Source organism: Manduca sexta, chromosome 17 (genome assembly GCF_014839805.1).
Source record: "Manduca sexta isolate Smith_Timp_Sample1 chromosome 17, JHU_Msex_v1.0, whole genome shotgun sequence".
In the NCBI taxonomy this organism is placed as follows: Eukaryota; Metazoa; Arthropoda; class Insecta; order Lepidoptera; family Sphingidae; genus Manduca; species Manduca sexta.
This window is the reverse complement of record NC_051131.1, coordinates 12,414,051-12,428,931: the sequence shown is the minus strand read 5'-3', so window position 1 is coordinate 12,428,931 and position 14,881 is coordinate 12,414,051. Positions and strand designations below refer to the sequence as shown.

General features: G+C 34.3%; 2 protein-coding genes across 10 annotated transcripts in view; one reads left to right on the top strand and one right to left on the bottom strand.

Moving 5' to 3' along the window:
• Positions 1-230: 230 nt before the first annotated feature.
• Positions 231-6,312, bottom strand: LOC115450603 (28S rRNA (cytosine-C(5))-methyltransferase). 2 transcript variants are annotated; one of them, XM_030178657.2, is made up of 6 exons: positions 6,070-6,312; positions 5,742-5,997; positions 3,159-3,421; positions 2,394-2,507; positions 1,797-1,971; positions 231-1,419 (listed from the first exon to the last, which is right to left on the bottom strand). In XM_030178657.2, exons 1-6 carry the CDS (start codon positions 6,190-6,192, stop codon positions 284-286), a joined length of 2,067 nt encoding a protein of 688 aa, XP_030034517.1. In that variant the 5' UTR covers positions 6,193-6,312; the 3' UTR covers positions 231-283. The 2 variants fall into 2 exon arrangements, 1 of the variants encoding a protein (XP_030034517.1); XR_005112490.1 differs by lacking the exons at positions 231-1,419; positions 1,797-1,971; positions 2,394-2,507; positions 3,159-3,421; positions 5,742-5,997 and adding an exon at positions 5,036-5,715 and having other exon boundaries at positions 6,070-6,272.
• Positions 6,313-6,573: 261 nt separating this feature from the next.
• Positions 6,574-14,881, top strand: part of LOC115451258 (phosphatidylinositol 4,5-bisphosphate 3-kinase catalytic subunit delta isoform) — a 48,068-nt gene continuing 39,760 nt past the window's right edge. Inside the window, exons 1-4 of one of the 8 annotated variants that reach the window (XM_037439688.1) lie at positions 6,574-6,656; positions 6,946-7,191; positions 9,782-10,013; positions 12,606-12,838. In XM_037439688.1, coding sequence (XP_037295585.1) covers positions 7,045-7,191; positions 9,782-10,013; positions 12,606-12,838 — 612 coding nt within the window. In that variant the 5' untranslated portion in view covers positions 6,574-6,656; positions 6,946-7,044. Of the gene's footprint in view, positions 7,192-9,781; positions 10,014-12,605; positions 12,839-14,881 lie in introns of all 8 variants that reach the window. The other 7 variants (XM_037439683.1, XM_037439682.1, XM_037439686.1 and 4 more) reach the window with 7 other exon arrangements.

Genomic DNA, 14,881 nt, shown 5'->3' with positions numbered 1-14,881 from the left:
AGAATGCGCGCTGCAAATTCATAGTTAAGACGGGACAACGTCTGTCGGATGAGCTAGTTCTATATAACAATCAAAGGTATGTAAAGTCTGCAAACTCGCACTAAGCCAGTGTAGTGTGGTCTATCGCCTAAACTATCTTAGTAGACAAGGCCTGTACTCGACAGTAGGACAATAGTACAACACAGTAATATTACTATTAAATAATTATACTTTTGAATGAAACATGTGGGTTTCAACATTATTATATTTAATTTTTAATAAAAAAGTAAAAATATTGATGCAATCAGCAAGTTTCTTTATTTTCATTTCTTTTATGTTTCTTCTTTTTTTTCTTTGGAGGTTCATCTGTTACCATTTCGGTGTCAACTTGAAGTTGATCTGATTCTGTTTCCATATTCTCTTTATTCCTCTTCTTTTTCTTCTTTACTGGAATTTCCAGTTCACTTGAATTAACATCCTGTGATAGATATTCATCGGATTTCTGTGCCAATTCGTCTTTATCATCCACATTATATGAATCTTCAATTACTATCTTATGTTTATCTTTTTTCTTATTTTTCTTTTTGACGGGCTCGCCACTATCACACAAGTTATCAACAACTAATTCATTCAAATTATCAGCAAGATTTTCTATATCTAATTTATGTTTCCTGTTTGATGTCCCATTTACTGAATTTTCTGTTTCGTCGTCAGGCTTGTCACGTTTTTTCTTTTTTTTCTTAACTACTTGTTCCGTATCACACCCAACGTCATCTTCAACTGTTGGCTCAGCGAAATCACTTTCAGGTTGTGACCGTTTATTCTTTTTATGTTTTTTTACTTTAGCATTCACACTTATGTCGTTAGAATTATCCTTTATGTTATCTTGCTCAATACTATCATCACTCTGGCTGTGTTTATTTTTCTTCTTCTTATCGGATTTATCTACGCTTGGCTTAAAATTTTCGACGCCTTCGACCGAGTCATTAGAATTAAGGTTGTACTTTCTATCAATAAAATTCAAATATTCCTGTTTTGATTTATTCTTGTGTGCCAACTCACTTTCCATTTTCAAACTTTTCTCCATGTCTTTTTGGTCTCTATCTAACACGGCCAGGAAGAAACCAGTGGTCAGGTCAACTTCGGGTTTGGCGTACAAACATCTGGTCCCCATACTACCATACATAGCTGATCCGAAATTGTTCCACTGACCTTTTAGTAACTCCTTAACGTCTTGCACTCTCCATTTAGCTCTGGACGTCTTTACTACATTTGTAATGACCCTTTCATTTTCTTCAGGGAACATAGAACATGTACTGTATACTATACGCTTGGCTTTCGGAAATGAATTCATTGCGTGTTTCAGAAATTTCTCTTGGAGCGATGTCAACTTCGCCAGTCTTGATTCTTCTATGTAATTGTGGACGCTAATATCCATGCCTGAAAAGATATTTCCAATTTTTTAATTATAAATTAATTCGTATTGACCACTATATGCAATAAAGTCTAAATTAACGAACCTACTAGTACACTAAATATGGAATCTTTAAGCAGATATCTAGTAAGACGTATAAGTATTTCTAAATATAATTAAAACAGTTAAACCGTTACATAGCGAGTTTTCTTTACATAGCGACTACATTTCTATAAACATTGTTTTTTGATAAAGCTAGGAGGATAACTTAAAAAACTAAGTACGTAAATCCTAACACCAAAAGTTTGCGAAATGCATTATTATTTTAAACTCTACACAATAAAGCAAATAATGCTTTAGGTCTATCTGTCAACCAGTTGGAAATAGAAATATAATGCATTACCTGAACCAGAGCAACTAGGGTCCAATATAATGTACTCTACGTCTTCATATTCGCCCTTTTTAATTTCCAGACAGTCTCTGTGTATTGTTTGGACGCTACTCGAAGCAGTTTTCTGTACGAAATCGCATAATATCTGGTATCTCTTCTCGTTTCTCTCTACTGCATATATTTTTCCCTGGAACAATATGTAAAATATGTAGTTTGTTAAGAATATTATCTATTATCGCCGGCAAATAAGTTGAGCAGATTACCGCGTGGTGGGGAATGTTTTTTACGTAAGTGTACACACAATTTTATTTCCATACAGATTATATACGCGGTAGCAGCTGCGATTTTTTTTTATGAAAATATTTTAACACGTAGCAACCCGCCGAACCCCTTTTAGGGGTAGGTAGAGAAGTCATCAAACCCATATGTTGTTACCTATGTAAAGTTCTACTTGACAGGGGGCGAGTCTATTGCCTTTTACTGGAACAATTCATAGGTTCAAGGCAGATTGATCCATAAAAACAAAATTACTTTACCCGACCCGGATCAAACTCGAGACCTGAGCATGAATTGCTACACTAACAAGGCATTTGAATATTTTAGAATTACATTATTCCTGATGTAGGCTGCAAGTTGTGTGGTCTTCATGCCAGGCGCGGCACACATGTCCAAAACCACGCTCCCAGTTGGCGGCGCCAAAAGATGCACAGATAATGTTGATGCCTGAATGAACATAAACACAGTAAAACAATATTAACTCATTTATGAGGTGACTAAACAAATGGTTATCTATGATTAGTATTTATGCTCGAGTATGGCGATATACTGGTTTTACTATGTATGGAATTTGAGTAAACATTTTCTTCATACTACAATAAGGTCATGAGCGTAGCTAGGCGAGGGCCAGGGTGGGAGTTATCCACCTTGGAAACGTGTTTGCCCACCCTAATGTGTGCTTGGGCTCCGCGTGGTGCAGGCCTTTCGTTTAATATGGCAACCATGTTTTTGCTCTCGCCAGCTGCCCTTAGATAAATTCGTGGCTACGCCATGAGTAAGGCATGTATATACTGTTTTTGTTGGTGTCTATTAGCAGTCCAAATCACTAGACAATGGCTATACCTTCCCCGTAAAGGTAGTCAACGCAAACAGTCCTATGATTATGAGGTTTTTACTTTCTCGCCTTCACACCCACCACTACAACTCCTGTAAGCCAGAAACAGCTGTGGCACGCATTTAATGACACCGAGCAGTGAAGCTCGGCGAGTCTCAGGGAAAACTAATTTGTTATTATCCCCCAACGAAATCAAATAGAAAAATAGGGAGGAGGTGGAAATATTAATTGTCTACTTCCCTCCATAGCCACTCCCAATTCACCTTATTTTGTAAAATAATTTTATTCTCCAAATACAACTCATGGTTGTGAAATTTGGTCCCAGGCGGAAACACAAACACGGTCTTCACATGATAGTCTTGGGTGAAGTCGTATTCCGTGAGATTCTTGACTTGCTCCAGGTAATCGTCATAGGAACCGGAAGTGCAGCGGATGAACCGGTATTCTTCGTCTTGGAACCATCTTATCGCGTCTGATGTTGTCAAGAGGTTGGTATTAACTCGGATATATCTTGGCCTTGGTGTCGCTGAAGAGGAAATTTGAAAATCGAATTATCACATCATCAACAAATCTCATAGGATTTGATACCATTGGCCCACGTTTGGATTCCCTACTTGAATGCTTGTGGTAAAATATTAAACAATCTTTCCAGCAAACTCCATGGAAAAATGTGCCGCGTCTACCCTACATGGAGAGAGATAAGGTCAAATAGCAGAATTTTTAGTACTATTAAATACTTGGTAGGTATTAATAGTCATCATTTTCTTGTCTCAATTAAGGTGGCGTTGATGCTATATGATTTTAACACAAATTGCAGAAAGGGTTTGCAGTTTAACGAATGGCCAGATACCATAAGGTTAGTAGGCTAGGTGTAAGAAAGGTATCTCGTATGCAATTAGTAGTGTGTAGGCATATTGTGTTCAGTTTTGAAGTCTGGTTTTACTAATATTAGGGACCGATCAATTGGGTGTAAATCAATCGCCACCCAAAACCGAGAAACTGTCATGTTCTTTTGGCTGATCCTTACAAAAAGCAAGATTTTTTTGTGCAACAAGGGGGAACGGGCTTATTTCACGTAACCGCGCCCAATATGGTTAAGACAGATCTGATAATCTCTTTCACTACCACACTCCGTTCGGTATTATGTAATTGAAGGTTCCAGGGTTACTGTTTGTGGGGATTTGTGTTGTTTAACATCTGGTCAACTATATGATCATTTTGTGATTTTGCAGTTTAAAAAGTAAGTATTTGCATGGTCACTTAGACCGCAGGAAAGTTATACCTACTTATGCCGGTTTTCTGATGTTTAATGGTGATATCTTGCCGAGCTGTTCTGTGTAATATTATGTCATATGTACTTTAATATAAGTCTGTAGTCTAATATTAATATATAATTGTTCATTATCCAACTTGTTAAATTTAGGTGATAATGTAAGTGAATTTAAAAAATAAAAAGAATATAAATTTACATTCATATATATTTGGTGTCATTTGCAAACAATCTTACAAGTTATTCATTTGAAATATTAATCTGTATGTGGTTGTATTTCATGTTGTAGATTTTCTTATCTCCCATAAATAATAAAATAAATGATATAAACACCTGTTGGGAAGTTCTTGGTGTGTTACCATCAACATATTTTCCTTATACTACAGCATAATTTGTTAAACAAAATGTAATTAGTATGAGATGAGATTAGCAAGGCCTAGTACATTATGTAATCAATTACAAACTATTTAGTATTTGAAATCTGGTGCGGTAGGTAGGTTGGTAGTAAGCATTAAATAGAAATAGGCTTTTTTTTTATTTTAGCTAAAAGTAAAATTACTTAAATACTTTAGATTAGATGTCACTTATACCTCAATCTGTTCTTAAGTAAAAAGTTACACTGTAGATATATTTAATAAAGCATAAATTTGATTTTAAACAAAAATGGCAGATTGTTTAATAAGGTTCATTGTTTAAAATTACAACAGAAATTTTGCCCTTATTTCAATAGTCACATGACTAAAATCTGAGGACATTTTCCATAGTTTCAGTGCTTTAAAGTTGGCAAAGTATTTATCACACAGACATTCAGCTACCCATTATAGAATCATGCTTACTTTCTACTTTAAAAAATTCAATAAAACAACTGTATATTCCGTAGGAGTGTTTATTTCTAATCAGATGTTAAAGCATTGTATATATATATATAAATATGCACTTTTGGTCTGTTTGCTGATGTTATTGTAAATTTGTTAAATCTCAATACATAGATTTAAACTATTTCAAAATTACTTAAATAAATATAATAATCTAAATTAAGAAAGTCTTGTTAACTCTAAACATGAAGAAATATTTAACTTTGGTTTTTCATTCATAAATATACAGGAAATGAAAAGCAACTAATCACCAGATTTTTTTTATATATTTCAAAAACTTATTATGTAAAGAATACTGCATCGGAATGTGTTAAATTTAGTCTTGCTTTACATTCAAACTGCTTTTATCTGCTTCTGTGGGAAGCGGAGTATATTTGTGCTGATCAATCTCATTGCCATGCTCATCATACTCCTTCTCATGATAAGCTTTGTATGCATAAGCTATTATTATCAAATTAACAACAACAACTGCAGATATGACAGACCAAACCGTCACCGCAAATCTGTCTACCGGATAATGCTCAGTAAGTATATGCCGAACTCCAAAAAATGCAATGAATGGTAATGTGAACATAGCAATACTGTACATAAACAGGTTTGCCAACACTATCACTGCCATTTTCGTTTGTTTAGGGATAAGTGGACCTTCGTCAGTCTCGGCCATTGTTAATTGTTCTGAAATGAGAAAATAAAATAATTACCTTCAGCCTTCGTGTCGTCTTGGTGTTCCGATTTATAATTTTCGAACTTTTCTCTGTACGAGAGTATAGTTTGTTCAGGTTTACTTTTGCCTGGCAATTCCTTTTTACCATACAACAGTTCTGTAGTGAGAATTTTTGCCAGCCACGGGTCTAGGCGCGGCTCATTCTCGAGTAGACTACAACTTTCGAAAATTTTGTCTATTTCGGCTACATGTTTGATTGTTTCTGTTATTATAGCGAAAAGCACATCGGTCCTCTGTAAATATTATAAACTACTAGTAATTTGCTTAAATTAGAAATAAATATAACCTTTGAGAAAAGTACTTACAAAGTGTCGAAGCTTATTATCGTATAATAAACTTTTTACGCTTCCGCCTTCTGTTGAAACTTTCTTAAATATGTTTGCTGCAATCTTATAATGTCTAGGTACCTTGACGGAGTGTTCAAACATTTTAGTTAACGCAATACATTTAGAAAAACAGCCGCATTGCTAAACAAATCAATTGGCCAATACTTTTTTTAATCACGAGACAAATGTCAAATATGTTTTCAAGTTGATAGGGTTAGAATGCGTTCAAGAATTTACAATACAATCACATGTTTTATTAACTTAGTCACAAATCATAGCAAAATATTGATAAAAATACTATTTGTAGAGCTCTGCAATCTGCATTGTTTATATTATTAAAATTTATTTACTTCTAAGTTTGGAAAAATATAACCATAAGCTACAAGTGTGTTCCGTGTCCCAGTTGTGGCTCTGTTAACAAAACTATCTCTCTGTCACACATTCATAGGACAATGTTGTTAGAATAGGATAGTTTATAATTATAGATTATTCCATAATATTTTGGGAAACAGCATCACTAGCACCATAAACAAATTAATTTACTTTGCTCGAGTAGTTTGTTGCACGTAATCTTTATTTACAATTTCCTAAAAACATATTTCAGTAAATTTATTTCGTTTGTGTGTAATCAAATAAATTATGTAAACAATTCATACAGGGTCAATTCGGGTCGGATTCTGGACGTAATTTAAAATGAATTAAGTCCAAAATCCGTATTGTGTTTGTGTAATATTATCGTTGACAGTTTCATTTCGAATGGCGATTTGCTTCTCGTAAAATACCAGGAAATGCTATGATTCAACGCGAGTGCGGTTTCGACAACAGTGACTAATGTGTTCAGTGCATTATTTTCAGTTGGGGACAGCGACTGGGTCGCTGTGCACGCGAGTTGTTAATAGTGGTTAAAATGCCGCGAGGGTAATTTTTAGTGTTCAGAGGAGTAAAATATCAACAATGGTGCCTGCGCCAAGTTGTCCCAACACATGGGACTACTGGACGTCCTCGCCGTCAGACTGCGTGGAACTGACGTGCCTGCTGCCCAACTCCATGTACATACCTCTGAGGATAAGTTGGGACGCCACTCTTCAGGATGTCAAAGAGGTTAGTGAGTGGTTGAAGCACCCCGATGGTGACTCACGGCACCGACACGTTATTTCGATTACAGCGTGGGAAAGTGGGTCATACAATTGAGTAATATGTTTACTGAGATGTATTTGTTACTTTTAGAAAGTAGCTTATATTGTTTACATCATGTGTGGTGTTCGTGAGTTGCCTACACACCTGAGCTCATTTTTTATTGCTTTCATTGGGATTAAAACACATGATATGTTTTGGTACAAATATTCTTTACATTCTGATAAATGATCTCTGTCTAATGATGTTCTGTGGATTCCAACTGTGCAGTGATATCAATTACTTTACCCAAATTATAATATACAGAATATGTTTCCTTGATTTAAATACATTGATAATTGGCCTGTGTACAATGAAATCTATTTCAATTATTTTAAAGTGTGGACATAAAAATCTAAAGTAATCAATGTATGGTTCTCTGATGCTAGATATTTCCCAATGATTTCGATGCACCTTTAATATATTGTTTTGTCCCTATTTATGCATCAACAATGTATTAAACGGAGGTATTTCACATTATAATGGTCAGAATCTGTACAATTGTGTTGTTACTTGTTTGTTCACATTGTTTATTTCCTTGTATGAGAAAAATTATCTTACATCCTGTTGTGAGCTACAGAAAAATGATTGTGCATTTTAATGTTATGAATAAAATGAAGGAGGATGTTTGTTTTGTAGTTTTGGTAATGATAAGGTAAAAATGAGAATCAGCAGTTGTTTTATAGAGACCAAATTTTGTCAAAAATTTGTATATCACAGCAATGTATAATAGCTATTATGTCAACATTACATAAAAACAATATTATAAACTACTCAAATATAAGTAGGAGTCTTATTTGAAATCTTCATTGTTTTCTTCTTTGATAGATATAAATCAAAATTATTATTAGTTTTGACTATTTGTAGTTCTACAAATTATACCACAACACAAATAATCATTAAAGAATGATTATTTGTGTTATGCTATAATTTATGATGAAGTCACCATCTACCTAAAAAGATATCAAGGCTAAACTACCAAACATATTTTGATGAAGTTCTGTAAAAAAAGCTTAATATCGCCAGCCATATTCTACGCTAAAGTATAACTACTTCAAACTATAATTTCAAATAACAATATTGCATGTTTTCAAGCTTTTATCTTTTTGATTGTTGTCTACATTTAAGATACCTTTTATTGTAATGTTGTGGGTTACATTGGCATCAAAACATGTCTAGCTTCTGTGACACTTCTTTATTCACTGCACTAAAAGACATACATCACCACATTATATTATCGCAGAAATGTTTTCTTGACTAAATTTTGGGTCATTAAGAAGTTCAAATAAAAATTGACTCATGAGTTAGGAAACTATGTCACCTGGTTACCGGATAATTTAGTCAAATGTTCTGTTATCTGGTCAAGTTGTTTTACATTATAGCTTTGTTGCTTTAATGACTTAAAGTTTGACTGATAAGTTTGGTAATGAGGTGAATCATGTTTTGATAAAACAATTAGGTTAGTCTGTGCTAGAGAAGACTGACCTCAGGTGCATTTCAATTTATTCACTGTAATTTTTGGGTTATTTAAAAAAAAAGAACTGAATTTAATTTAAATTATATTCTATAGTTGTATTAAACATGCAGTCAGGTGTATGTTGTCTTCATACCAGTCTACTTGACATATTAATGGTCTTGCTTAAAATAATCTAGCTAATCTGTTACAACCTAGTAAAATAGTAGTGTCATTAATAAGGTTCAATACATAATTTTTCACCAGATTTTGCAATTTAGTTAATTGACTCTTGGCATTTTAAAACATATTTGCATAAATGAATTTTAGTTTGTCCAACACAAAGATTTAGTATTTTTACACAATAACCTAAAACTTATATTATAAAACCTTCTTGTATGTTTAGATTTAGTTTATTGCTTCCTTGACATTGGTATATAAACATGATTTACATTTTATTTGACACCAGCTAATAAAAACAATTATCATTAAGGTGAATCTGTATTCAAACATTTCTATGTTCTGTCTATTAAAATGTCTATAAAAAAACTAAAGATCACTAATAATATAATTTAATAGTGCACTTATAATAAAAATGTATTTCCGAGTAATAAAAAGTTTAGAACTCCAATTATGCAGTCAGCATTAGTGTTTTGGATATGTTTTTAGTTTTATATGTTATTTTTATTAGAATTTATGAAGAAAAAACTAGAAAACAAAGAGGTATACACATAAGCAAAAGCTGTTAAAATGGCTTAAATTTGAGGTGTTCCTATATTAAACTTTTATCAACTACTCTCTTTTTTATGTGGCTCTGCACATATGCAATATTTTTATAGCATGGCAGTAATCTATCTCCGTATTAGTGAAAGAATTTCTAAAATTGTTTTAGGAGTTCCAGAGATTAGCCCCTACAAACCTAAAAACTTACTAAATTATACATTTTTAACATCTCTAGACTCTACAATAGGGTAATGATATCACTGCTTAGTCAAAAAACGTAGTAGTTCCCTTCACATCTATCAATAGGTAAAACCCTAAATCAATATATTTTTTTTCACACAGGACCTATGGGAGCGGGCGGTCAACTATCCCTTATTTGGGATGTTGCAGGAGATGTCCGGCTATGTGTTCCAATTTGTCAATTCATTGGCTGTGACTGAAGAAGTAGATGATGAGAGTAAGCGTATATGTGACATCAAGCCAGCCTGTGGTGTGCTCTTGATTGTCGAGAGACTGGTTGAGAGACCCGGGGAGGACGTTCTCAACAGGGACATCACACATTTGATTGGGAAATGTGAGTATTAATTAAGTAAAAAAATGGTGCAATCATGAAATGCTGAACAACTTGAGCATACTGTGTTAGTATTGCTAGCAATCCCTATTAGGCTATCGTTGGTGTTTAGCTTTTTATCATGTATAAATCGTCATTTTGAACTTAATAATTTAAAGTTCTTTGTTTTTGTTTATGACGAGTTATTTCGCCGACGAGCTACTTTCTCGTCGCATAGTCTTGATTTTATAGAAAATTTCATGATTAAAATATGTCGTATGTGATGTGAAGTGTTTTAGCAGTTATACATATTATCAGAAGACATACTCGTATTTGATGTGAGCGAATATTTATTACAAAAGAAATGTTATATAATAATAATAATATCAGCGCTGTGTTATTTACTGCCTCACTGTTGGGACACAGGCCTCATCTACTACTGAGAGGGATTAGGCCTTAGTCCACCACACTGGCCTAGTGGGGATTGGTAGACTTCACACACCTTTGAAATTCCTATAGAGAACTTGAGGTGTGCAGGTTTCCTCATAATGTTTCCATTCACCGTTAAAGCAAGCTATAATTTACAAAGAATACACACTAGTTTTAGAAAAATCAGAGGTGTGTGCCTTTGGATTTTGAACCTGTGGACATTCGTCTCGGCAGTCCGTTCCACAATGAAATAGGCCATCGCCGCTTTAAAAGAAAAAAGTTTACTGACTCATATTGAGTTATGTGACATAACTGAACCACAAAATACTAAAACTTGAATTGATAATTATTAGCCTCATATGGTCAATGTACTGTTAGTGTATTATTACTCATGGTCAAGAGCAACAAAGTAATCAATCTATACTTCTATACTATTATATAAAGCTGAAGAGTTTGTTTGTTTGTTTGTTTGAACGCGCTAATCTCAGGAACTACCGGTCCAAACTGAAAAATTCTTTTTGCGTTGGATAGCCCTTTGTTCGTGGAGTGCTATAGGCTATATACATCATCACGCTATACCCAATAGGAGCAGAGCAGTAGTGGCTAATCTCAGGAACTACCGATTCGAAATGAAAAAAAAAAATTGTGTTTAATAGCCCATTGTTTGTGGAGTGCTCTAAGTAATATATCATCACGCTATGACCAATAGGAGCGGAGCAGCAATGAAACATGTTGTAAAAACGGGGACAATTTATTAGTTTTGAGAGCTTCCGTTGCGTGCGCTGCGTAAACGGTTAAAGTTATGCAACAATGATGTATGACGGGATTGTTCCTCTTAAAAGGTTCTAAAAAATATATTATAAAACAAAGTCCCCTGCTGCATCTGTCTGCCTGAACGTGTTAAACTCAAAAACTACCCAACGTATTAAGATGAAATTTGGTATGGAGACAGTTTGAGACCCTGGGAAAACCTAGGCTCCCGGGAAACTACTACTTTTATAACGGAAAACTTTAGCCTGAAAAACTTCATAACGCGTGCGGAGCCGCCGGCAAAAGCTAGTTTATAATAAATCTAAATTTAAATTTCAACAATTTATTTTAGGAATAATGTTCAATGCTAGATTCCATATTAGAAGAAACTGGTTAATAAATAGTATGTACTGTCAAATTTAGTCATCCCACCAAAATATAAGTTTAATTTGTACATATTTTAAGTGAATCAATAGTAAATAATTTTTAACACTAGATTAATATTCAGTTTAGTGTAATTCCGTTACGATTTTGTTCAATGATAAGTTTTATTATCAGCGTAAAAGAAGAAGCTGGCGAGAACGAGTTCGATTTAAATCATGATTCATTACCAAGTAAATTAATTTTATTCCTAACCAGATTAAAACTGTTTGTAAACTTTGACAGTATTATGATTTTATTATACAATAAGGCAATACTCTACACTCTCTAGTACTGTAGTCGGGGCTCTACGCTGTTTATCCGTTAAGGTATGGCACGCATTCGTCAACTGAAAGTTTGAACTCGGCCCAAAAATATTGTTAGGTCGCTCAACTGACGCCTGATGATAAATTCCATAGACTAGCAATAATTTTGAATTGCAAAGCTCTTTGTAGCTCTTTGTCATCATTCTAGACATTAGGACCTTTTTCGCACAGGGGAATAATGTTAAGATCCAGCCTCAGTGCATTAGAAGCAGCGCCGGTGTACCATAAGTCTTAGGACATATGAAATGAAATGAAATGATTTATTTGAATCTGTAAAATGTTATACATTATTTAGATTCCGTCAATATTAACTCTACCACCAGTTCGGAAAGCAGTTTTCACCAGAGAAGAACGGGCAAGAAACTCTGGTGTTGCTCTTTTCAATCAGTGTAGGGTAAAAACTACAGTACATGATAAAGTAAGAAGAAAAAAAAAACAAAAAAAAGTTTAGAGCAGTTCATTTATAGGCTCGTGAAATAAGGAATAAATTAATTTAATTTTTTATATGACTGCACAACCCTCTCAGGAATCATGAAATTTCTCTATTATCCTTATAATTAAGTATATCATAAGATATTAAATCATACTATACCTGTACCAGTTATTACAATGACGATTGGCAATAATGATTCAGCTCTGCGCTGTTGTTATTTAAACTCTGACTTTGAAATAATTAACGTTTATCCAACAGCCCTAAAAGAATTCGACAGTCTCCGAAGCTCGGAGGTGAACGACTTCCGCATGAGGATGCGGTACATAGCCGAGGAGAGTCTGCTGAAGCGAGCTCAGAGCACGCGGCTGGACCGGCTGCGGTACCAGTGCCCGCTGCGGCTCGCGGACCAGCCCGAGACTCCCGCCACGCTCAAGAGCCACCTCATTAACAACCAGTACTTCATACTGGTCACCAAGCCACATCCAGCTGAGGTGAGTTGAAGGATATTGTGTACTTTTAGTGTCTTCGTTTAGAATCTAAATAGCCTTTTTGAGATATAATTAGCCATTTAGGATTAAAATCGCAACTTTTTTTTTGTCTAATCTTTTAAGTGCGTTGAATCTACCACAGCGTCGGAACAAAATAGCTAAGAAATTTGGTATGGAGACGTTTGAGACCCTGCGAAGGATAGGCTACTTTTTATCTTTGACTTGTATCCTGGAAAAACTTTTTGACGTTGGCGAATTGAGCAAAACCTTGTTTAAAATATGCTTAAATATTACTTTTGGTCGCGGTTCGCCCCGTAGAGAACGGGGTAACTGCCCAGAAACTCGCTTGCAAGGGATTTAATGAGAAAATTAGCATCCTTCGGCAATCGAGTACAAAGTCCACTCAAAGGTCTGCCACCCAGAGCTTTAGATTAGTTGTATGCTACTGGCTGCTCGTAATTAAAAAGATGATAATGAAAATGAAAAAAAAAAATTAGACGTCATAATTCTTGTGCCGGCGAGGCCTAAAACATTCTAAAATAAGTTATCCGTTATTTGAATTCGTGTCATGGGAAATATATTTTTATAAATGCATAATTGACTTAAATTGAGTTTATGAACAAATTATAGAAATATAAGAGGTACTTACTACGTATGTAATTAAAGGGTTTTCGAATTATACGTTTTACTTGTGTCTGTTTTTTTTTGTTGTTTAATTAATTTAATTAATGGTGCAATAAAATAAATTAATTTTGTTGTGTATGTAAACTCCTTACATAGGGTTTTTTGTTCTTAAGAAATACGTTGTTGGCAACCAGGTATTCAATTATGGTTATTCCACTGGGTATAATCCAAAAACCCGATAAACAATTATGTTTATCCCCACATACGCGCAGTTATTCAATGTTAACTGATATGCCCGTAAACACTTACCACATCTTAGTCATACAACAGAATTGTCCTTAAAACATCGATATATATACTACGTACTAGATCTGGTGTTCCGTAGTCATTGTGTTCGACTCGACTGTACTGCAATCCGTACATCTGACTTTAGTATGATTTCCAACATTTACAACGTGTGGTTATGTACGGAGTGATGCTATAAAATAAGAACTCGAGTCTAAGTGTAAACCTGGAAGTGAATAAAAAATAATAGTCAAATAAGTATAATTATTTGTTGTTCAAGTGTATAAATAGGTTAAAATGTATATTCTATAGACATATGTGTCTATAGAATATACGTCAATACCTTAAAATAAATTGTAGGTACAAAACATTACGCATTTTTTCATACTGGGCCAACTCACACTTTTGCGGTGTTTGTATAAAACCATATATTATTGCGTAAATATACTAGAAATTGTTTTCCGATGACGTCGTCTTCTTCGAGGTTATTGTTGTCTTACAATTATGCAGATAGAAAGATTATTGGTGTATGTACATTTTGATATTTTTTTGCTTTGAATAACGAGACCCGTTTGCCGTACGCCTGATGGTAAGCGATAAGACCGTCCATAAATGATTGTTTGGTATTCTACTGCGCTCGCCATCCTGAGACATGAGATGTTAAGTCTCATTATGTCCAGTAGTTACATTGGCTACAATGTCTTTTAAACCGGTACACAACATGGACTACACACTGCTGCTTAGCGGCAGACATAGACATTGCGGTGGTATCTACCCAGGCGAACTCTCACATATGAAATACCTACCACTAGTAAAGAATAAAATCATTAATAAAAGTGAAATAAATTTAAATCAGAAATGTCAAACGTGGTCCCAATTAGCGAAAACCGTATCTGAATATGATGTTTGGTACTATATTTATATTAAACATTAATGTATCAAAGCTAACCTTCCTCAATGAACTCTCGAAAGCGGCATCAAAACCAAGTTTAGAAATAAAACTACGAACAATTTATCCTCAATAAAATTGTTGCTTACAATAGTCGCATAAAAAATACTGAACTACTTCGAAGAAATAAGATGGAACTTCTATTTATCCTCAATAAAACCAAATAAACATTACCGCATCCAAATTAG

Bases quoted from the DNA above. Each gene is read 5' to 3' on its own strand.
- LOC115450603 (XM_030178657.2), bottom strand. From the start codon at position 6,192: ATGTTTGAACACTCCGTCAAGGTACCTAGACATTATAAGATTGCAGCA. The intron at 2,508-3,158 runs GTGAATTGGGAG...ATGTTCATTCAG, and splicing joins AAATTATTTTACAAAATAAG to GCATCAACATTATCTGTGCA. The intron at 1,420-1,796 runs GTAATGCATTAT...ATATCTTTTCAG, and splicing joins CCCTAGTTGCTCTGGTTCAG to GCATGGATATTAGCGTCCAC.